The sequence below is a fragment of the Coturnix japonica genome, chromosome 1, assembly GCF_001577835.2.
Source record: "Coturnix japonica isolate 7356 chromosome 1, Coturnix japonica 2.1, whole genome shotgun sequence".
Classification (NCBI taxonomy): domain Eukaryota; kingdom Metazoa; phylum Chordata; class Aves; order Galliformes; family Phasianidae; genus Coturnix; species Coturnix japonica.
Genome location: NC_029516.1, coordinates 34,197,657 through 34,222,567, shown reverse-complemented (window position 1 = coordinate 34,222,567; position 24,911 = coordinate 34,197,657). Strand labels below are relative to the sequence as shown.

Below are 24,911 nucleotides of genomic sequence, written 5' to 3'. Positions count from 1 at the left end.
CCCCGAGGCTGCTCCGCTGCTGCTGCCGGGGGTCGCGTCCCCTCGCACACGGCCGCCGCCCTTTCAGGTTTAGAGGTGGGGGTAGGGGGGGAAGAGACGCGGATTTCCCACCCCTCTTTGTGTGCTGGGCTGTAGGCGCCGTTCGGTACCGGCGGCTCGAGGAGGAGCGGAGCCATTGGGGGCGGCGGGAGGCAGAGCCCGGCGCGGGGACATCGCTCCGGGAAACGGGGTGGGACGGAGGCGGCCGGGATAGGCGGGGAATGGCGCGGGGATGCCGGGGGGGTTTCTCCTTCATTCCTTCTCTCTGTCCGCGCTGAAGGCAGAAGCTCGTCCCGCTCCTCCGCCCCGTGCCGCCCCAGTCATGTCCCACCCGGAGCGATGGGGAAGCTCGAGGACAACGAGAGGGTGATCCTCAACGTGGGGGGCACGCGGCACGAGACCTACCGCAGCACCCTGAAGACCCTGCCGGGCACCCGCCTGGCCCTGCTCGCCGCCGAGTCGCAGGGCGAGTCCCCGGGCAACGAGGAGCCGCCGCCGCCTCCTCTTCCCAACGCGGCCCCGCCGGCGGGCGGCTGCCCCGAACCCGGCAGCGGCTGCAGCCCGCGAGGCGGCGGCGGGGCCAGCGAGTTCTTCTTCGACCGCCACCCGGGGGTCTTCGCTTATGTGCTCAACTACTACCGCACCGGCAAGCTGCACTGCCCCGCCGACGTGTGCGGGCCGCTCTTCGAGGAGGAGCTGGCCTTCTGGGGCATCGACGAGACCGACGTGGAGCCCTGCTGCTGGATGACCTACCGGCAGCACCGCGACGCCGAGGAAGCGCTCGACATCTTCGAGGCGCCCGACCTGCTGACGGGCGAGCCGCCCCCCGACGGCGACGACGACGATATGGCAGCCAAGCGACTGGGCATCGAGGACGTGGCGGCGGCCGCCGAGGGCAAGGGTGGGCGATGGAGGCGGCTGCAGCCCCGAGTCTGGGCGCTCTTCGAGGACCCCTACTCCTCCCGGGCCGCCAGGGTAAGCGCCCACCGACGGCGCTCCCGGGAGATGCATCGTCACCCCCGGGTGATGGCGGTGGTGGTGCCCCGGGAGCCTCGGGGTGTTGGGAGTGTGTGGGTTGTGTAGGTGGAGCTGGGGTGGGCTGCGGAGCGGTGCTGTGGTGGGACGCTGTGAGGTGTGACATCAGCCCCTCTGGATTGAGCTGTGCCTGCTATCCTAGTCTCAGTGGGGACATAAGAGTGGTACTGGGGAACCACACTGTGTGTCAGTGGGCTGCATAGTGTCCTTTCTGGAGGCCTGCAGAGCTGTATGTGCACCGTGTGTTCTGGCTTTCAGGGAGGTGTTGAGCTGTGTGAGGTGGTGACCGCCCACAGCCCTTCCAGGAGGGCTCTGCTGGCAGCTCCTGCTTGGCACTCCTGCTTCTGCCCTGATGAGCATGGTGGCACCTAGTGACAGGGCACCCACCTGCCCTTTGCCTGTCAGGGTGGCCCTCATGGCTGAGGTCTGTGAGAGAACACCGGTCCTCAGTGAGTTCTCGACAGGTGGGATTTTAGATTTTGGCTCTTTCTTCTGTGCTGGAGGATGGTGTGAGTTTCAGCCCTGACTTGTAGTTACTGCTGTTGGTGGTGATGGGTTTTGCTTTCTAACCCACGGAAGAAGCAAATGGTTGTAACACCTTTGGGGGAGGTACACAGTGATGCCTTGAACTCAGCTGTGGGAACAGCACCCAGCAGCGAGTCCTCATGGTTGGAACAGGCTTAGGATTTTAAGGCAGCAGGAGGCGTTTCATGGTGCTTTCACTGGGTGTCCCTGTGAAGAACCCAGACCTCGTCCTGCATCACTGATCAGTACTGTCCCCAATGGTGCCATTGGGGTCATCACAGCCTGATGGAGAGTGGGGTGTCAGGAGGTGCAGAGCTCCAGCTGTTGCCCCAAGTGTCTCTATAGCAGGCTGTGTTCTGAATACACATTGGTAGTGTTTTTTATTGTTGCTCATTAAGGACATGTGCAGTTCACGCGTTGGCCACCCGAATTCAGCAGGGTTCAGCTGTCCGTACCTGACCTAACAGCAGTGTGTTGGTCCCACCGCAGCTGGAGAAGCTGCTCACAAATCTGCAGCTTTTACTATGCAGAGCCTTTCACTGAACTTTGTGGGGCACTGGCAGTCATCATTCATCTATTAGAGAAGATACTTACCTTCTTAAAGTTAGGAAGGGGTTTAAAGTATTATGTTCTGATTTCAGCCACAGGCAGCCAGAGTGAGGCAGTGCCAGAGCTGCAGCTCTGAGTTCTGGTTCTGTTCAGTGCTGCCGCTCTTTGCAGTGATCACCCCCACATGCAGGCTGCTCAGATTGCTGCTCAGAGCTTGGCAGCATGGGGCACCCCTGTGCTTTAGGACACCCCTCAATGTGCGGCAGTTTGGGTGGTGGTACCCCCAGCTGGGAGCTGAGGTGCCGTTGTCAGTTCAGTATTCCCCCACACCTGAGACAGACACTTTGTTTTCTGAGTATTCTGGCAAACGCGGCGTTGTTGTGTGTCAGCTGAAATGATGACTAACTCTAAAAATATTTGGGTGAGATCCTTACTGAGCGCAAGAAAACCTCTGTGAGCATCAATTGTGCCTCGCAACGCGAGCTCCTGACTCATGCACTGCTGGGATGGTGGTGAAACAGCTCGCTGCTAAACTTTCCTAGTAACGGTGGTAATCCATCGCAGTGCTGCTCGGTTGAACTTCCGCACTGTCTGTTTGGAGGAACGTGATGCTGAGATAAACTGGATGTTGGTTATTCATGGGGTGGCACTTAATATATCTGTTTGTCTTTATCCTAAACCGTGATCTCTAAAAATAGAAATTTGATAGAAATTCAAATATAAGTTGCCATGGTAACCTATTGGGGGATAGTGCACACACAGATTATTCTAGCAAGACCATCCAGCGATGTTATATAAACAGTGGAACTCATCTGTTGACAAGGAGGTGTATTGCGTTAGGGACTTAACAAAATCAACTTTAATACATGCAGTTTGATAGTTAGTGACATCTACTAGCCGTGCTTGTTGTAAATACGAAACATAATGCGTATGCATGCAATTGCTTTGAAACCCGCGACGCTTTTCTTTGTATCTCAAGTTGAGGAATTGCATCTGAATATCATTTGTTTTCATTCCTCCACTTGGGATTTCTCCATCTGTGAATTGTAAGGAAGGGTGCAGTGGAATTGCTTTTGCTCCAGGCTCTCCGGAGCTGTCACTCACAGACTGCTCTCTGACAGAACACTGCTGTGTGGATGGAGGGGTCCCAGCAATAAGGGCTGCCCCAGCGGGAGATACATTGGGCAGCCAAATCCTCCTGTGTGGTGCAGGTCTGTACTCAGTTCTTATTGCACTGTGTGTGCTGTGTTTGTGTCTGGTTAACAACGGTGGGGTATTTTGGACTCCTCTCATGGCCCTTGGCTCATGTATAAGAGACTCTGCTTTAGTAACATACAGAGAGATGTCCAAATAGTTTGTAAGGAAGTACGAGAGGCGTAATTAGCACTGAGTTTGACAGAGTGTCTGCAGATGCCCGGCGGGACCTGGAATGTCAGCTCTAGTCTCAGATACCATATTTCAAATTAATTAAGCTTTTAAGATCTTTTATTTTGGAATAATAGTTGAAATATGATGCTGTTTAAAGAAATAATTAGCGTTCGTCATTGATTTTTGTTAAGGATTGTGGATTATTCCTGCACTTAGCACACGAACCTAGAAACTGCCTGGGGACTCACAGTGTTCATGTCTGTCTGTCCCCCAGAGCAGCCTTTCTGTCCATGCACAGAGCAGGGGTGGGATGGGGATACCAGGCTGTGTGATGCTGGAAAAGAGAAACTCCTGTGTGTGGTTGTACCTGTGATGATACTGTAGGATGCTGCTTGTGGTGACACTCCTGTTGGCTTCCAGCAGTCAGAGAGGTTGGCTGTGGGAAGGGTTGTCGAAATGAAGGAGGCAAGCAGGGGAGAGAACCAGGTTAATGGGTCCCCTAGAGGCGTAGAGCCCCAGAAATGGTATAGGAGAGCATTGTTAGTGAAGTTAACTCACATCTTTCTTTGGTGGCTTGTGCACAATCTTCCAGGTAGGTGGATGCATGCTGGGTACCAGGGTAGCTTATGTGGGCTGCTAGGGGTGCAAACAGCTTTTATTTTTGGTGGAAGCAGCGCTGCTGGGACATTCTGACAGACACATCATGAGTGGAGTGGGGAGAATACAGCTGGCTCAGAGTGCACATTAATAGTAAAGCGCAAGACTTATTTGCTCTCTTGAAAATAGAACAGGCATTTTAATTACTAAGTGCAGGTCTTAGAAATTTTTGAGTTACGAAGTTTTTTCTTCTATCTGAAAGTGGTTATAGGAATGTACAAAGAAAAGAGCAGAGATTATAAAGAAATGCAAAGAGTGGGCTTTCCTCTTGCCATCTTGCTAATCAAAGTGGGAAAAGAATCTGTTCACTTACATTGATTGCTTTTAAAGCAACAGCACCTTGTTCCTGGGACTAACACTGTGACACATCATTGCTGTGGGTATTCTCACGTTCCGTGGCTTTATGAGTGCACGGGCTGACTAAATCATATAAGTACTTTTCATGAATTCATTACTTGAATGCTGGATGTTGAGAGTCTTAATTGCAAATAGTTGCTTAATAAGTTAACCGCTCAAGGTAAGGCACTTTGATCTGTGTTAAATTTAGATGGTATCTGGTGGCACTGACATAGCAGTGAGGTAAAACCAGACTGCTTTCTGCCTTCCTAACTTCTGCCTTTTTCTCTACAGCTGTTCTGCCTGCTGCTGCTACTGTTTCCATGGAAACAAGCCAGCTCTTGGCTTCCTTTTTCCATTGAAAACAGCCTTCTCTCTGTCACTTATTAATCTCAGAAAAGCATTCTGTCATGGCTCTGACATGAGCGCCACAGAGCTGATCTGCTTGAGCATCTCAGCAATGGATGCTGGTCTGTATGCACCCCTGCACGTAGCCAGATTCATCCTCTGACTTTAAAAGAATTCGATTGATGGACTTGCTCTGAATTTGCTTTGGTATAACTGGAAGTGGAAATTAGCTTACCACACACAGCCCAAGATAATAACAGTATCGAGAATTGTTCTTGGCCGAGAAATCTGGCAGACAGCATCCCGTTCCTGTGTGCAATTCAGACATAATGCCCTGCTGCTCTTTGTCACGTTTTGTTTTCAGCAGTGAAGTGCTGAAATGATACACTTTGGGGTTAGGACATGTCTTCAAACCCATTCATAACCATCCACGTGGTGGTGGAGGAGCAGCTCACAGCTCCGGGAAATACTGCGTAGGTTTCAGCGTTTCCATTTGGTCAGGTGTCATCACAGCACCGTGATTCTGTCAGGATAAGCAAGAAGTGAATTAAGAAAAATGGTATCTTCATGGTCCTTCTTATTCAGAAGGTGTCTGGTACCTTCTGAAGAATATGACATTTTGCTTGGTTTTTATTTTTTTTAAAGACACATTGAATTGTAATGAAAACAAAAATCAAAACTCAGACTAATGTTGTATCCTTGGTCAGTGTCCCTCATTATCAGGACATTAAGATTTTTAAAGGAACTTTGTCTAGAACTTACTTGGCCTTTTCTCCCTCAACAGTCATTGCTAGAAAGTGTCTGTTCTCTCCTTGTGAAGTTGCCTTTCAATTAGGGTAGAAGCAGCAGAGCACAGGCGAGGCATCTCTGTATGTCTTCTTAATGTTTTGTATAATCTCTGGTGGATGAGCTGCTTTTTTGCAGAGGCTGCTGCTCTTCCTTCACTTTGGACTTGGCTCATCATGGGGAAGCATGTTTCCTTCAACCAGCACAGGACAGAAAGGGTTTGTGCTCTTTGTATTTGGCACCTGATGGGATGTTCCCTTTTCGTTCTCCTTACTGAAGTCTTCTTCAGACCTTTCTGCTGGCAGCATGACTTACATAAGCTAACTGATCCCACGTAGGAGCTTGTGGGGGTTTCTGCAGTGTGCTTTTTACCATGAGTAAAGTAGGTAGGCCAATAAAAATACAGGGAGGATAAAATATGGAATATCAAGCTGTTGCTTATAATTCTACAAAGGATATTTCTATAGCAATACATTTTTATGTCTGCTGTTACTTCCCAAGAGCCTTTCTCCTGGTGCGAGGGCTGGAGCAAGAGGATATTTCTTGCATCAAAACCCATTTGAGCTGGTGAACTCAATATGCAGCTGCAGAAATGTGTCCTGACATACTGATGTAAACTTAGCGTTGTCGACGTGATAAAAGAGACTGTAAGTTGGAGTGCTGGTCTGGTATGTTTGCTGCCCTGTCATGACATACTCGTACATATTGTTGTAACTGGGTGATAAGCCTGTCAAAAAAACACCTAGATGTGGCTGTAGAGGGGGGAAAAAAGTGATTTCACATTCATTCTAATCCTACAAATGTGTTTAATTAATATCATTGTTAGTGCTATATAATGACTACAGCATTTTTTTTTGTTAAAGGAAAAACTCCCATCTGTTAATCAGAAGCGTTAAAAATAGAATGCCATGTAATCATACAATTTCTTCTGATTTGCTTTACAGATTTTTTTGACTGAAGTGGTGACATGAGGCTTAAAAACCAAATTATCCAATTATTATAACTGTATTTTTCCCCTCCCTTTGAGTTGCCTGAGAATTTTGAGATGCTGCTGTGTTTTTGATCTTGATACTAGTAGGTTAATTATTGCAAGGGCTTAATAATTCAGTCTTTTCTTATTACAGACATGTAAATCCTTAGTATTTCTAGGTGAATCTGGGGTATCAGGTCTTTGATATGCTCCAGAAAAGAAGGTTGTAAATAGAGGAGAACAGTCTGTTATCTTGGATTTAAAACACAGTATAGTTTATTTCTGAGATAAATATAGTTTCTTAACTTTTACATTGCAGCATACAAACCTGTATTTTAGGTGTGCCTACTCTCTAAAGAAGGCAGAACATCTCTTGGAGCTTGTTGCTGGTTTTGATATTGGGTTGAGTATCAGCTGCATAGCAGTAATCTTCTTCTTAAATGTTTAATCCTTATCCTAGGAGAAGGAATTCTTTAGGAATGACTACCACCATACTAAAATGCTTTGTTTGGTAAAAGCGGAGGGGCTGCTGTAACACTGGGGGAATTTAAAGCAATAGGAATCATATGTGGAGGTGCAGTTTTAATGGCTGAGAAAATTCTCTTTCAGTGACTCATTTTGGAGAACACGAAGTTCTGTATGATGATACAGAGGGCTACAGGATGGTGCTGTGAAACACTGTGTTCCTGTGGTTGCAAAAATAAGGGCTGTGAGCTGCAATCCTGATGAGTTTGGAGGTGCCCATCACAGTGCAGGGTTGGAGTGGTTGGCTGTCACATCTGGCATCCTGCTGCTGGTGGTGCTCATAAGTGGGAGCAAGAGTAACGTCTCCAGTTGTATTTTGGTTGGCTTGCTTAATTTCTCAGTACATAAATCACAGTATCACAGTATCACAGTCTTGTGCGAGTTGGAAGGGACCTTAGAGATCATCGAGTCCAACCCCCGGGATTCGAGCCTCATGTGTAGCAGAGCGGCACTTCTACCACTTGCGCCACAGGGGGGATTCGAACCTGGGCCTCCAGTGTTGCAACGCGGCATTCCTACCACTGCGCCACCGGGGCACACATGAATATTAACAACAGTGTGAAATGATAATACTTACAGACAATTTTATCACGTTCTGCATTTCCTGGAGAAAGGAAAAAAAAGAAAAAAAAGGCAGTCAGGAATGTTTTGTTGGAGCAGGAGCTGAGTTTGGACCATGTACAGAGTTAAGTTCTCATGTTTCAAACTTCCCTTACAATAGAAAATGAAGTCCTTTTACTAGTAATATTTCTGAGTTTCATGTTTTCATAGTTTAAGTAAAGTGTATACAGTAAGTGACATCAGGGGCTTTTGATTGGGTAGAATTCAAACAGGGTTGCATTTCAGCCCAAGTACCGAACATCAGCTCCGCTATATAACTCATTACCTGTTCATTAGCTCTTAATAATTGATGTTAAACAGATTTATTTAAAAACATTGGATATTTCCATCCCTTGGCCAGTAAATATCATTAGAGGCTCTATTCTATGCTAGGTTGAAACTCCTGCTCCCCTAGGTAGTATTGTACCTGTAAGGTTGAAGAAATAAATGGTAATGTTTGTCATCTGTTGCCAAAAAAGGCAGATGAAGCTGATGCTTCACTGACCCATAAATGGTCAACAAAATTGGTTTGATGCATTGCAGCTACAGGGTCTCCTTGGTTAGTCATTGTGTGTTTCAAACTGATGCCACGGTAGCAGGACAAACGAACTGGGGAATCTGTAAAGCAGAGATTATTTGATATGAAGGAGAAATTACGTCTTGGAGGAAAGTGAATCAATACAGATTGAAACAAGGAACGTAATTTCATTATTTTAGTTTTTCACAATATAGTCTGTGAAATGTTAAAACTGGAGAAGATGGTGTTTTGTGTTACGTGTCTATTTCTCTAATGAATTATTTTCATTAAGTTAAGGATAGAACTTGTCAGTTGTCTTTAAACTGCAGGTATATCTAACAGATTGATGCTTTTCATTGCAGTTGTCTCTTCCTTAAAGTGCAAAGGGAGCTTTCAGAGTTGCTGCTTTAATGACACGATTTATTCCATTTTGGAAACGGCTATTTCAGCAAATACAATCATGATGCAGCTTGCCACCTTAATCCAGCTTCTGGTACAAGTATCCCCCAAATGTCGTTGAAGGCTCTCAGTGCTGGTTCTTAGTTATCCGTGTCCTCTTTCTTTGTCCCCACCTTGCTACACTCAACACCTTGTGCTACCACTGTGCCAGTAACTGGCTGTGCTAAGATTTTCCAAACAAGGACTTTTCCAGTGCATTTGTAATAAAATTACACAGAATCACAGAATTGTAGGGGTTGGAAGGGACCTCTAGAGTCCAACCCCCCTGCCAAAGCAGGTTCCCTACACCACGTCACACAGGTAGGCGTCCAGGCGGGTCTTGAATATCTCCAGAGAAGGAGACTCCACCACCTCCCTGGGCAGCCTGTTCCAGTGCTTCGTGACCCTCACCGTAAAGAAGTTCTTGCGCTCATTTGTGCGGAACTTCCTGTGCTGAAGTTTCATCCTATTACCTATAGTCCTGTCCCCACGCACTACTGAAAAGAGACCAAATTAACAATTCTGCTTCAGCTTGAAGTACAATGATAGTTATACATGCCTTTCTACTTTTACTGCTATCTTCAGTAGTATCTGTGCTGGCAGCTTTTCTTTGAAAGACTGATGGTGTGCATCACATACTGAAATTTTCCAGAGTTTTCGTTTCAATGATTTTGTATTCTCAAGAATTTGAAGTATTCTGTAGTAGAAATGTACCCATTAGGCTTTGGAGAAGTACAGATTGAGTTCACATTGGGTTTGTGTTTCATCAGAGGAGCCTGTCTTGCCCTTGAGTTCTGACAGATTCATGAGTTGGGCGCAGTTTTCTTTGGAAAAGAAGTCTGCTTTAGTTAAAACGTATCAATAGCTAAATTTCTAAAATTATAGAAGTATAGAATCACCAAGGTTAGAAAAGACCTAAAAGCTCATCCAGTCCAACCGTTCACCTATTACTAATAGCTCCCACTAAATCGTGTCCCTCAACACAGCATCCAGTCTTTCCTTGAACACCCCCAGGGTCGGTGATTTTACCACCTCCCTGGGCAGTCAATTCCACTGCCTGACCACCCCTTCTGTGTATAATATCTCCTAATGTCCAGCCTGAATCTCTCCTGCCGTAGCTTGAAATGGAGCATGGAAAACTATTCAACTCCCATCTTTTGCTGCTGTTCTTTGTGTACTCCTTGAAGACACAGTTCAGGAGATGTGTATTAGTAATTAAAACCAACAAACATTGCAGCAAAGTCTTATTTTGTTTGTTTACTGGCAAAGCTTTTTAAAAATAATGAGGTAATTGTCACAGTTTGTAATCTTAATGTGAGCAAAATCCTTTCTGCAGAAACCCAGGCTTTGTGATATTGTGGGAAGGTCTTGGCAATAGTGGGGACTAAAGGCAAATGCTGTGTGTTATAAAAGCTCACGCTATAAATTTTTCATTGCAGTTCTACTGCTCAGACAAGTACCGTGTCAGTGCAACAGCAGTGTACCTTGCAAGTCCAGCTGTGAGGTGTGAATCTGACACAGGGGAGAATGTTTGTGGCCCTCATGCTTTCAGAGTTCAGATGGTGTTTTTATCCATGTATTTATGTATATCTATGTGTCTCTCTATTAATATGAATGCAAGTTGTAGAATCGAGGAATCACAGAATGGTTTGGGTTGGAAGGGACCTTAAGGGCCACCTAGTTCCAGTTTCCCTGCTGCAGGCAGAGTTGCCACCCATTGGATCAGGTTCCCCAGAGCCCCATCCAATCTGATCCTGAATGCCTCCAGGAATGGGGCACCCACAGATTTTCTGGGCAACTTCCAGTGTTTTCTTCCTGATATCTAGTCTAAACCCACTCTTTGTTAGTTTAAAACCATTTTCCCTTGTCTCTCTATGCTGTAAATTTATGTATATTCTTTATATAGGATATTTTGAGAAAATCAGGTCTCCCAGCTGTTGATAAAGGGGAAATATTAAGAAAACCTCACATTATGCAATTGTTTTCTTCAGATAATACTGATAAACACATACTTTTGCTTAAGTAATCTAGCCTGTTTTATTATTCATTTACTAGGTTTGTTTTTAAAGGTTTGTAGTTGCATTTTGTAGGAGGGAGACAGGTTCAGTTCAAGTTCACATCTCTGTTTCTCGTGAGGCAGAATGGGAGTGCTTCATAAAGAGAAACACAAAAACATGAACGTAATGTTTGTGTGGAAGATGCAGAAAGTCAGTCACTGTTGTAGGGATTGTGTTACAGCAAACTCATTTGGTCAGGTTCAGAAGGAGATGGAGTTTGACAAGGGCTCAGGGACTAAATGTGCTGGCAGTGAATTCTGGAGGTTTGGTTGATGTCTCTGCTAGGCTGTACCATCCCCAGTGGTCCACCTCAGTGGTAAACCCTGTCTGCAAATTGAAGAGACATAACTGTTCTCTTACTTTAGAAAATCACAAAATAACTTTTATTTTATTTTAAATAACAGCAGTGCTAAAATAAGGCAATTACATAAAAAGGGGCATAGTGTTTTAGTTGGTGTCAATCAAATGAAGCAAAGAGGAGGACTTAGGTACTTCTTAAAGAAGACTGAGGATTGTTGTTTTCTGTGCCCAAAGGTTTAAGCATCAACAAACAAAATCAATAATTTTGTTTGCAGAACAGTTGGAAGAGCACATTCAAATAGGGTGTATGTCCCACGCCTGAACAATCTGGAAAAAAGGAAACTGAATTGAGTAAGTAAGCACTGTTCACTTTGTGAGCTGACTGAGGCAGGGTCTGCACGGGAAGAAACTTTTCAGTCACATTTATGAAGGTTGCTTTGTAGTGTGTGAAAGCAGATCAAATTAAAGCAGGGATTGGCTCAGTTAGGCAGACTGACAGTTTCTCCCTCTGAAATTTCCTGTTAGAATTTCTGAAATAAAGATTTCCAGATTTTAGTACACCTGAAAACAATGTTATTTGCATTGGAGTAGAGAGTCTTAAAATGAGAAATATTGGCCAGTCTATACAGTTGGCTCTGCTACCAGTTTGATCTGCAGAATATTAGAAAAACTGTTCAATATTTTCATTATTTTTATGTTGTTGTGTTCCTTCAGGTTCCTTAAATGGTCTCAAATCTAATCTTGTCCTGCAGTGAGAAGTTCTTCATACTCCTAGTTCTTGCTTTTGCCTTCTGTGACTCAGGCAATGTGACAAACTGTGACAAAAATGTTGTGTAGCCTACATGCATGTCTTCAACTCCTCTTATTTATTACTCATGTTAAGTGTGCATAGCAGCACGTAAGTTGGGCTCCCAGTGAAGCTGCCTTACTGTCTGGACAGGCTGGAATTCCTTCATGCTCCTCTGGGTGTTTTCCCCCTGACCTGTGATCTTTCTCTGGGCATCTATTGCTGGCACTGGCATCAAAGTAGTGGGAAGTGGATAGCCTGAGGTTCCCTTCCCCAAGCAGCTGTAGTTTAAAGCCCTCTTCATCAGCTTCTCAAGTTTGTTCTAGCTTGATAAATCAATTGTTATGTGAGTAGTGGAAGCCAAAGACAGCAAGCAAGTTACCACAAGAATTGCTGAAGGGTTCTGAAGAGAAGTGATGTTGGTTTGATATTTTCTTCGCACCTCAGCAAAGACATTTACATTACTTTTACATGTCTTGGAAGCCATACTGAATTATTACAGGACATTTGTTAATAATTTAGCTGCTGTGCTTCTGTGTTGGAAGTGACTTTTAACTCTATTCGGCTAAGACTTGGGGATGTGTTTGAAACACATGACATTGTTGGCTAAACTCAGCCCAGAATATGGCAGCTGACAAGTGTCTGCTTTGACTATGGAGTGGCAAGCAATTTCTTCATTCAGTTAATTGCAGGACAAATGAGTGAGCTTGGCTTCTTTTTCCATCTGAAATGATTGCTGCCTGTAGCCCTGACAGCAAAGAGCTACGTTTCTTCTGAGGCTTTTGAAGTTTGAAAAGTTCTCCTCTGGAGTGCTGCTAATAGCCACATAAAATAGGGCTGCATTTCAGCATGGTTCCTCATGCAGAATAATAATTGATATTGAAACAATGTCCAGGTTTTTATGGAGAATTGAACGTACGCTTCTAAGCAATGAATCAACTGTTAAATAATTAGCAACAGAAAATATGTAGAGTTATAGCTCTATAAGTCTGCCTCTTACACAGAGGAGGATGCATGTGTACTGTGCTGATTTTATGCAAGGTTCTGAATGTGCCAGTGTGAACCAGGAGTATAGCACTGATCTTTTACATTCACTGTGTAACTTCTAAACGAAACACAAATCCTCCATTATGGGAATTCAGCATGAAAAAATAGTTGTGTGTGTTCCTAGTGGTAGTGGCTAATTGTTGGCATGGATCACTAGTTTGGCCCTGAAAATGCTATGAGCTGGAGGCCATGCTAATGAACTGAATTTGGCGCTAGAGGTTGAAAAGATCCTCCCTCCCTGTGTGTTATATAGTTACCACAGAACGAAACAAAGAGAAAGCATCCTAATGTTATACAATATTTTCAAGTGCTATCCAGCTAAATGCTGCTTTTTGTGGTTTTAACATAAAGATTGGATTTCACTGCAGTGGTTTTTTTCCATTTGAGGATATTTGTGTTTAAAATTATGACTTTAGATTTTTCTCGTTAGCCTGGCAGTCTCTGAATCAGGAAAGGATTTCCTAGAACACGCAAGGAACTGTCAGATTGGTAAGTGTGCCTGAGGGTTTGAGTGTTCCCATAAATACCTATAAGTAGGAAATCAATCTGGAAAAAATTACACTAAGTCTTTGAGGAGACAGAACCATAAAGGTAAATAACATCTAATCAGGAGCTGCTGAAGAAGAACGAGACATTTGAAATGTCAATTAATTAAAAAGGCCAGATGAGAGGGAAAAAAGAAAAAAAAGACCCGATAAAGGGAGCGGAGAGATTTATTTATATTATTTAAGACCACAAAGTCATCTAGGCTTAGAAAACTAGAGATCGGTGTTGCCTTGAAGTATAGGTTGTGTTGGTTATAGCTGCTTCCAGATTCACTTTATTCTGCAGCCTAGGGAAGGAAAAAAACATGCTAATAGTTTTGTAGGGTGAAAATATTTGCATTTATCACGGTTCTTGGGAATTCTTTAGCTGATTAGAATTAAGTGCTGGTAGGGTGGCAGCCAGGGAGAAGCCTCAGTGCCCGTTTGTACAGAGCTGTGCAATCATCTTAGGCATAATTATACATTTGGCTCTTGAACTTCTGGAAGAAATATTTAAAATCTTTCAGTTTGTCATGTGTCTGTCTGAGGCTTTATCTGAGTGACAAAATTCAGCGTACCTCTGTGTTTTGGAGTGTGGTCCTGAATGTGGATTTGCTCTTGATGCTACTCGTGTACACACTCTGTGTCAAAACTAGTGCTTATTCTGTAGTATTTGTAGCTTCTTAGATAGGAGATATTAAATACAAATAAAATAGGTAGCATATGGCATTGAGACACAAGTGCATTAAACAAAGCATCTTTGAGTCAGTAAGGATATTTTTATTTACTAATGTTATGGACATTCTAACATGGTGATTTTGCAAGAAAACCGAGTGCTGCATTGTTCCAGTTCATAGGAAAGTGAAAAATAGGTCACGCTAAAGAGACAGAAGAGGCTAATAAGATAAATTTTTAATATCTGAAATTCAGTAAGTAGTATGAAGATTTTTTTTCCCCCTTCATAGAAGATAATAGGCTAGAAATAAAATAGCCTTGAATGAAATTTTCCTATGACAGACTATATCATAACATTATGAACTGACCTACTCGAATCAAAGCTTTTTTTCTACATCTCAAATCCCTGTTTCTGTTTTGGCTGTTGGATACCAGTCCTGCAGCAGGAAGAAAAAATACTAACAAGAGTTTGGAGAATCTCAAATCTCAGGTAATTTTTCTAATTCTTTAAACATAGAATCATAGAATTTCTCAGGTTGGAAAAGACCTCAAAGATCGTCAAGTCCAAAGAGCATTTCTGAAACTTTTGAACACTTGGGAAGATATATGTCCTGTAGATCATCATGGAGTACTCTTCTGAAAACATTGCATTTAAGTGGTATAAGCTGGCAGTGGCTTTTATTCTTCTGGGAGAAAACCCCCAAATACAATGCCAAGAATGGCTAAAAATGTGCTTTGTAGAGAAAAGGTGAAGACAGCCATAAATGATGGGGCAGAACTTTTAAAAGAGGATATAAATTTCTTTCTGTGTTTTTCAGCACAGCAGTCCCTTTTCATTTAATAAGGAAAATTAGGAATGAATTAGAAGCTTAACAAACATCATTTCCAAAGCCCTTACTCCCCCCTGATCTCATCTCATGCTTTTCTTTGGCCAAAGATAAAGCTGATGTAATGTGCCTCTCTGTATCTGATACTAGTTAAACAAGTCATACATACATGGAACCTTTGCATGGCTGTAATAATCTTTCAAGGAGAGTTTCACAACATAATTTTCCTGCTAGTTATTAACACCGTAAAAGAAGTGGCATAATTGTCCTTGACTGTCATCAGTTTTCTGTCTTCAAATGTAACATTATTAATGCCATTAGCTAATGTTAGTTTGATATTAAGAAAGAGAGACAGCAATGAGCAGAAGACTGAATGACTTGCAACAACATGAAATGCTGTGTTGTTTGATCTATAGGATACATTTTCATTACTGGGTCTACGAGACTCATTCTGTATCCATTCAATTAAGATGAAGGCTTGGAAAAGAAAAGGAAGAGCAATACAAGTTGAAAATGAAGCCTGAAGGTTTGCAGTATCTCTCTTCATGAATTATAGATGATGTAAATTAAAGTGTCAGACAGTGTTGAAAAACTGCTTTGTCTGTGACTGTAATAAGACCATATAATGAAAATTGGAAATATTTTGGAGCAAACAGGAAGAAACAGACCTGCCCAACGTATGAAAATCAGTATCTGTGAATGATGATTTTGTGACACCTTGCATAAAAGATTTGCTTGGAATGCCTTACTGATAACTGTGTGGAAAGGATAACCCTTCCTAGATATGGCATAATTAGAGACAGTTACAGCTCTGCATTAAGCTTAGATTTTCTTCACCTTCTTTTATTCAGCTGTGTGTGTGTTACATCATCCTTATTTCGTAAATTTGGCTGGAACAAATTATTTTTGTTTTGGCTGTTTCCCATTATTTTCCAAATTAATCTGTCTTCCTTTCTTTGCCCTCTCTGTTCATTTTTCTTATTACTTGAGGACTTACTAAATTGAAGTAGCCTGTTGTTTCTCTGTAGAAAGATTCATCAGCAAGACTCCATTCTTTAAGTGCAGGTCTTTCTATCTGTAGAGCCGGTGGTGTATCTTGGGGCCTTAGATATCTGATCCTGCAAACAAAATTTAGTGTTGGAGTCTGAATTTTTCTTTCCCCCTAAACTAGCAGGAAATATAAAAATAAATAAATCTTGATAGACTTAGAACTCCGTGCTGTTAAATATAACAAACAATTCTCCATTTTCAAACACGGCTATACTTGCAAACTTAAATCAGCGGGAAGGATTGCCTCTATTAAAAAAAATAATACTCTTATATACTGATCCATTTTGTTTCAATTACAGAATGCTTTACAGAGTTTCTGCTTGAAAAGTTTCCATGTGTTGTGGTACGTAATGCTGCAGCTGGGTGCAATTCAGAACACCCAAAATTAGTAAGAGTCTTAAGTTCTTTGTCTTCTGTGGAGTTAGAGATACAGGCAAAAATAATTAGAAATAGGCAAGATAAATACATATAGTCAGACATCATAAATTCCCTTTTGAGTGTTATCAATGCAATTCTGCTGTGTGTGACCAAAACAGGCATCTTTGCTCACTGCATTTGAATGGAATCTCCTTGATGTCATGTAAGTTGTCCTGTTGAGAAATAGGCACAGGAAAAGTGGAAAAAGTAAATTGTTGTCTTTGTGCATCACATACAGAACTGACACTGTTATAACTGAATTGTTTGCTAGAGCTGATTTACCTAAATTAGTATAGCAAGCTTTTATGACCATGGTTCAATCAGTTTAAGAGTGTGTCATGTACTCATTTAGCTTAGTTTGGCTTCCAAGCCAGTTCTCCCACACTTTACTGAATACGCCAGAAGGTTGCTCCAATGTAAATAAGTCAGTTTCCAAAACAGTTTAACCAAGTTGGTGCAGTTTCTGTGTAGACTACTTGTAGTGTTAGGATGTTTAGACCTATATTAGATATTCTAGGGAATCTCTATTTTATACCTTGTGTTTTGCATCTGAAAGCTTGGTATATCTCAAGTTGCTTTCAGTATGTGGTACTTCTCTAGAAATTGAAGTATTTTGATTAAAATCAGATTGAAGTGACTCACCTACTCAGAGGCTTGCTTTGGAGCCACTCACTGCCTGTGCTTGTTTAGTACTTCATTGTTCTTGCTCTTTGCTTTGATCTCTTTCTGTGTACATTTTGGATTCTGCAGCTGGAGTCCTGATATCAGCTCTAGGCTTCCTTGGTTGTTAATGCAGTAGATAGGTTCCCAGTGCAACCCACAGTTGAGTCTGTAGTTTAATCTAAGTGTGGTTTTAGAGAGCTTGAATGTGTACATATTCATATTTATTTTTTAGGAAATTAGTAAAATCATCTTGATTTCATTCTTGTCTGTTTTATTAGTGGTAATGGGAACAACTGTGACAACTGCTAGCATAACACTGTTACAATTTATGACACCATGTAACCACCAAGTGATAATTTTTATCATTCTCTACCTATGTGCTGCATTCACTCTTTGTCATCAAGGTGCCAATGGAGCTATTGCATGCTCTTTGAATGGGCTTTGGCCTCATGAGACCTGCAGGAATAGACCTCTAAAGCTGTTATTTCTACATTAGTGATTTCTGTTCTCCCCCACCCCAAATTCTGCCATTCTAAGCGAGCGAGCAGAGGTTCAGCTGGCTGCACTGCACAGGAGGGCTGGCGCTTGGCTGGACTGGGACTAGTCATGGAATCATAAAACCATAGAAGATTCTGAGTTGGAAGGGACTCACTAGGATCACTGAGTCTAACTCCAGGCTCCGCACAGCACTACACAAAGTCAAACCTTATGTCAGAGCCTTGTCCAGATGCACCTTGAACTCCAGCAGCGTGGGACCATGACCAGTACCCTGGGCAGCCTGTTCCATGCCCACTGTCCTCTGATGAAGAACCTGTCTCAAACCCCAGCTGCCCTCCCCTGTCACAGCTCCATGCCATTCCCTTGGGCTCTGATGCTGACACACATAGCAAAGCTCAGCGCTGCCCCTCTGCTCCCTGTGATGAGCTGCAGCTGCCATCAGGCCTCCTCTCAGCTCCTCTGCTCTGCGCTGAACCAACCAGGGCACCCCAGCTGCCCCTCGTGTGCCTTTCTCTCTAGACTCAGAAATTCTCACTGGAAACAGTGGCCTTGTGTTTTTTTAGTGGGGATCATGTGCAGGAGTGCCAGAGGGTGAGCTCTGTGTGTCCTCTGCAGTGTAAGGCAAGGAGAACAACACTGAAGCAGAGAGCTGCCTAGGTGAAGCTGTGCAGGCCCATGCAGGTGCAGCCTTGTTTTTCTTCTCTGTCTTTTTTGACATGGTGAGATAAGTGATGCTTCAGAGCATCATTAACTTCAGAAGCTGCTTGTCAACAGACAGCAACAGTCAATCAGAACAGAGGCCAGCTGTAACCCAGGCACACTTTCATTTTAAAAGGTATGCAAATAGTCTCTGCTCACAGGGGAGGTAAAACAAAGGCTTCAGCAGGACACCTCGCAGTGGGCTGCAGTAAGCAGGCACCTGCTCAGCACTGTTCAAATGGGAAGCACTGTTTGTCTGTGCAGCACTGTGGTAGCTCTGTTTAGGTTGATCGATGGGCTTTTTAACTTTATTTTTTGTCAACCTTATGAAGCTGTGCGAATTCACTAATTGAAATTTTAGTGTTGCTCTTCTAATTTTTGATAGTAGTATAAACTATTGAGATTGAATTCTTTGTAACTTTAAATGTTGAGCAGGATGTCTTTTCGTAGCGTGTGTGTTAGAGGAAGAGATTCAGAAGTTAGACAAAAGGTAACATGGTGATGATGTAATGATCTTCTTGGTTTCATCATTGCACGTGGAGCTACCCTCTCAGCACTGCTGTGAGCATCACCAGGATTTGCATACATCTAGGCTGAATTTTGGTTCAGAATGACTGACAAATGCACTGGTGTGAATGGAGAGTTCACTACCATTTTGTGTTCAGTGCTGGTTAAGAGTCTAGAGATCAAATACAGACTTTGTCAAACACCACAAACTCTCTGCTACTATTGCCATAAATAACGTTCTGTTCTGAATGGTGCCTGGCTACTTCTATTTTGTTTTTCTAGTAGATTTTGTTTGCTCCTGGAATCTGACTTCTTTTGCTTGACTGAAATGAATGGCTTCACTCATTTCAGAAGAAACTGTCTTGTAGTGCATCTGAGAGAGATTGACTGACTAAACGTCACTGCGGATGTCATAAACATGAAAACAACTTGCTCTAAATTTCAAGGCAACAGGTCTTGACAGAGGGAATCCAACCCAGCCATGCAGTATGTGGCTGTTGGGCATCATTTGATTCATAGTTGAATTGTAGTTTACATAGAAATGTTGCAAGAAATAAAGTAGCTTTTAGTATTTAGTTCATCGAACTCTAAACTTAGTACTCTATTAGTACTGCTGCTGGATAGGGGACTAAATGGCAAATAGTGGCAAAGCATGTGGACATCAGATACCCAAAGCGAAGCTTACTGCTTCAGTCTGAGCTGTGTGCCCAGTTGTCAAGGCTACATGTGCCTTGATGAGTGAACTAAATCTCAGGCTCAAGTACACATAAATAATAATAATAAAAAAAAAATGTAGCAGATGAGATATAATATGTAAATTTGAATATCTTTCAATAAAAGCCTGTATAAGTGGAGATAGTGAGTCTTTACTTACGAACATTTATTGGCTTTTTAACAAAGTTCATTACACAGAAATATGTCTCTTCTGCTGATTTTAAAGTTTGAGCGTTAGACTTAATTGATTCATAAGAAGGCGGCATGGCTAATAGGCTGTTATTAATGTGCATAACTTACCAAGATGAGCTTTGTTCTGTGCAGTTAATAAGTGGATTGTAACAGAGATGGCCCAATTATCAGCAGAACTAGAATGGTGGATTTTTTTTTTTGTAGATGAAGTATAAATATTATCAATGTAAATGAATTTTTTTGTGTTATTAAAACAAACAGAAGAAGTGGAAAAGAGTAGTTGAAGTCAAACTCAAAACCGCCAGTAAGATGTGTGTGCAGATGTCCAGGTGCTGCTGAGCTGTTGTATGACTCCTTGTCACTGAGTATCTAGTGACAGTAGACTTGGACCCCTCTGTCTAGTCTCAGCTGCCTGGTGCCATATCAGCTTGTGAACTTGAGGAATATTTCTCCTCTTGTATAGGATATGGCAAGACCTACCAAGTGGTGGGGGAGCTCTGCTTTTCCAGTGCTGAGAGAGTTGGGCACTATGTTCCACGTGCTCTCTCTCTGTACATAATACAAGAACTTTGGCACAGCACCCAGTGTTGACTTAGTTCAGCTGAACCTAATAAGTCCCACTCCTATTTTTAAGACTTAAATGGCTTTTAAAACTCAAAGCAGGAGAAATGCCGTTATCTATTAAATGGTGATTGCTCACCAAGTTCAAAAGTTAGAAACTAGTCAGAAATTGTGAACAAAACTTCTTTCTAAGATTAGCCACCAATTACTAGTTGGAAAAAAGAATATATATACATATAAAAATAATTCTTCTGAGAGTAAAAAGGATTTGTAGAACTTGCTGGCTTCCTTATGCCTGAGGTAAATTTCCGCTGCTGTTTGAGTTCCCTGCAGCTGTATGGGACTTGTGTAATTATGGCACGAAGGATGTGTTGTGTGAAAGAATACCCACCAATCAATCCTTAATTATCTTAAAACGTTGTCCTGGTATTAACAGAAAATACTTTGCAGGCCATGTAAGCACAGCACTCCGTGCTGTTTCCCAGCCACCACTGCATAAATTGAAATACGAGTTAACTCAGTTCAGCAATCTGTTTAATGTTGTAATAAAGATGGAAACGGTCTAAGGTGAAGGCCCTTTAGACAGGAATGCCAGCAGACACATGCCCACAGCTCAGGCTGATTTTGTTATTAATAGTTCTGCTTGCAGGACTGTCAAGGTTAACTGTCTTCAGCAGATGTTTTACCAGGAGTGCTGGGTTCCTGATGCTGCTGGAGGGTTTGCAGCTGAGAGATTCAGCACTGGCTTTCTGGCACTCAGAATGTGAGAATGATTTCCTTTCAGAGCGGTATTGCTGGAGGGAGAAAAAGATGCTGAATTAATGAAAATACATATCTTAAATATTCAAGGTTAAAAAAAATTACTTTGGATGACTGAAGCAGCAACTAATTCAATCAATAAAGAGGGGAAAAAAGATCTCCCCATCTGGCAACCCCAGACCCACCCCAGTGACTGCATGACTAGATGATCTGAGTTCCCAGCTCAGTCCAGAGCTTGAGCAGGGCCTGCATTGCACAGGGGCTCACTGCTTTGAAACCAGCTTTCCAGAATGTGCGATGCAAAGGGCTTTGCAGTGCAACCTCATGGTTGTGCTGTATGTTGAGGGGACTTTCTGACAGCAAAATGTGATGAGGAAAGAGGCATGAAAATGCATGTGTGTGGAGCATCTCTCCTGTCTCTTCTGTCCCTCCCAGGAGAAACAAGTGGTTGTGAACTGGTTTGCTGGAACTGATAGACAACTCTGATGCCTCTGGCTCATCTGTGATAGAAAACAGAGCTTTAAGATTCAATTTTATGTCCATCTCTCTTACATACAAAATTTGAATGTTATACAACGATGGGAAGCAGAAGAAACTTTTCATTTTTCTTATTTTACTATCATAATTGGGACAGATAGGGAAAGAAAACCAAAATGTATTAAGAAAGATATTCTCTGAATTCTCAGTGTGCGCGTATCTGTTTGGCTTGAAATCAATAAAATGCGTCTATCAATAACAGTTTTCTTACCCAGATTTTCAGCAACTTCAAAACATACTGTCTACTAATAATGGGAGTAGAGTTTGGCAAATGACAGCCCCAGCTAGGCAGTAACATTTGTTAAATCTGTTGGTTTTTTCCTTTCTTTTTTGCTATAATATAATAGAGCTTGTAATCTGAATACATTTGCTATTCAACGGAGAGTGATAACTACTATAATTATTCATACAATGCCAGTCATTTAAACATGCAGTATTTGGTATGAATCATAGTCTTTCTTTTAAAACAATTTTCACTCCTATGGTAATAAAATCATTACTTGCTTCGTGTCGTGTTATTATTAAATGGAGTATACCTAAATGTACTTCAGAGAAGATATTGCTGATGCTTTCAATTTAGTTTTAGGTCTAATTAAATTTCTACCATAACAGAGTGGGCATTTAGGGTTTTCCAGTTTGTTTATTTTACATAGCAGGTGAAATGCCGCTGGAAAAGAAAGAAAGAAAAAAAGCAAGTTGTTGTGAGACAATGTATTTGATCAGTAACAACGATCCTTCCCTCCTTGTGGACGTGCTAAATTCAGAGTTCCAAATCTCTCAGGGGGCACAATGGAATTGAACATAAAGACAATGATACTGCAATGTGTCATTGGTCAGATGGGATGCTGCGGTTCTTCATCGGGCAAAGTAAGGGCATCTGGTGTGTTGAAGCCTATGAGAGTATTGGAGTATTCTGTAACAGAGAAGGAAAAACTGGTTTGTAACTTTTATCGCTGTCTTCAAGCCTGTTGTTTCCGAAGTGGAGTTTAGATCCAACCACAGCAGCACTGAATGTGTCCTGCTGAGGTAGAGACAAGTGATTTGATCCTGCTGATGAGCATTTTAAAGTTAGTCTCAGGGTTATGAAACATGCTAAAGGGGATACCATCCCCAATGAATTTTCAGGAAGGGTCACTTTGATTTGCATGTTTAATTTTCTTATGTTCTGATTACAGTGTTACTTTCTGATTTGTGGTCCTTGCATTTTTTAGCTCTGTATCAGAAGTATATACTGAGAACTCTGGCTTCTTTAACACTAAAATGTGGAGAACAGCAGAGGAGTGAAGTTATGCATCTGGCTGCATCACAGCTTTGGAGTTAATAAGTATCACTGAATTGTCTTTATCCTACAAGCAATGAATGAAATTGGTATCAAGTGAGTCTTCCTTTATTCCAAAAGAAGAACTAAGCGACACTTTGGCTTCTTGTTGCTGAAATTCTCCATGGCTCACAGCTCCCATTTTCAAAGGAGAAGAGCTGCCTGCCAAATAGCACAGCATATCAATATTTCAATGCCTAACTCGTTAAAACTGCTTTGCAAATCTTGGCTGACAATAGTCAAATATATCAACCAACTTGTAAACTCTGTGTATGCCATGCTGCTGTGGTTCAGCAGATCAACCTTGGTTTATACCACAGTAGGAGCTCACTTTTTATCTTGAACGGATACGCGGGAAAACTGTTGTTGATATTTCTTCATTTATTTCAGGATTTTTTCTCTCAATATTACTATATTTCCATTAAGTAGGAAAAAAGCCTGCATTTTTTCCTTGGGAGAAAAGCTTAGTTCTGTGAGAGAAAACAACATTTTTATTTCATATTATACTAAAATAAGTTGCATGAGAGGCAATTGCTTGAGTTTGGCATAAAGTATTGATGGGCATATCTGTAAAGTTTTGAAAATTAACATGTTCTGGGGCATGTGGACAGTTCCAGGTTTACGTGTCAACTTACTGCTTTATGCCATTGTCACAGCTGAAGGGAGTATTTCCCAGACATGACTAGGATATTGATTTCATGTTCACTCTTCTTATTGTGATAGTTCCTTGTATAATTTGATGACACATCTTTTGCCATACTATTTATTTACATTTTCTCCTAACATTTGGTTAGAAACTGAAGCCGCGTTTCATTTCCCTCATTTAACACAGTGCTATTTAGCATCCTGGCCCAGGTGAAAACATGAAGGTATTTCCAAGTCAGACTCAAACTAAAAGGCTTGTTCACTAGCTTTGTTTTTTAGGCTGGAATGAGATCTGTACTGATGACATGTATACAGAATAATGTGGTAAATTAGATCACCTGTGCTCCCAGGAAGTTCTGGCAGATGCAGAGAATGTCTGAGGTAGGAAAGGGCCCCTGGAGACCTTCCAAACCAACACCCAGCTCGGAGCTGGCTGCCTGGAGCAGGGTTGAGTATCTCTGAGGATGGAGAGGCCTCAGCCTTTCAGGGCAACCTGTGCCAGGGCATGGCCACCCGCACAGTAAAGTGCCCTGTCTCTGAGATCACCTCAGATGGGTCTTGCTCAGCCTTCTTTGGGAAGAGCCGTGTTAGCATCTTCTTTTATCTTCACTGACGCACAGCTCAGCAGGATCAGGCCTACACTTGAACCATCACAACGCACCTGCACCAAACTGTTTGCATGGAGAACCTCAAAGCATTGACACACAGATCTTCTAGATTATTCAAAGTCCACATGACAAAACAATTTTTCATACTTGATGCTAGTCATTATTGTTGCATTTTGATGTGGTTTTGGGATTAAAAGTAAACTTGATTAAAAGAAGAAGCTTTAATTTTACTGGAAGAAGAATAAATCTGCTTAAACTTTTTTTGTTGTTGTTGTTTCTGAGAAAACAAAATTCTTCTGACACAGATGCCCTTCAGCTATTAGAAATAGTCTTTAGCTCAGTGAATAGAACAAATACTAATTTTTAAAACAATGTACTTCCACGCTGTCACTTTTACTGGCAGAAAAATTGATAGTGCAGAATGGCTCCTTTATAATGAGGGTCTAAACAATTGCACTCTCATTCACATGAAAATCTACTGTAAGTTTAGATTTTACAATACGAGCAGCTGGTTTTAATTTTAAGCCAGCGAATGCAGGGTAGTTTTTGTGTTGGAGAGCGGGTATCTTTCTTTTCAGAAAGGCAGAAATACAGCACAGAAAACATCCAGATGTCTTCTCCACAACATGAGGATTCCTATTAATATTAGCCTAGCTTGCCATGCCAAAGGGCAAGATAGTTTTTCTCAGCTAAAAGTTGTGCCGCCTTGCTAGGTTTGTAATTACATATTCTGGGAAATGCATGTGAAGTCTTTTGTTTTGCAGCAGCAAACATTTCAGTAAATCTCCTTGAACTACGAGGACTGTGTGCTAGCAATACAAACCCAGCTTGAA

The 24,911-nt window shown here is 42.3% G+C and overlaps 1 protein-coding gene across 15 annotated transcripts in view; it reads left to right on the top strand.

Moving 5' to 3' along the window:
* Positions 1-326: 326 nt before the first annotated feature.
* The window catches only part of KCNC2 (potassium voltage-gated channel subfamily C member 2), an 89,355-nt gene continuing 64,770 nt past the window's right edge, over positions 327-24,911 (top strand). For all 15 annotated transcript variants that reach the window (XR_004306615.1, XM_032443603.1, XM_032443605.1 and 12 more), the window contains exon 1: positions 327-1,014. Coding sequence is in view for 14 of the 15 variants with exons in the window: in XM_032443603.1 (XP_032299494.1) it covers positions 379-1,014 (636 nt within the window). In the remaining variant the exon portion in view is untranslated. The remainder of the gene's footprint in view (positions 1,015-24,911) is intronic.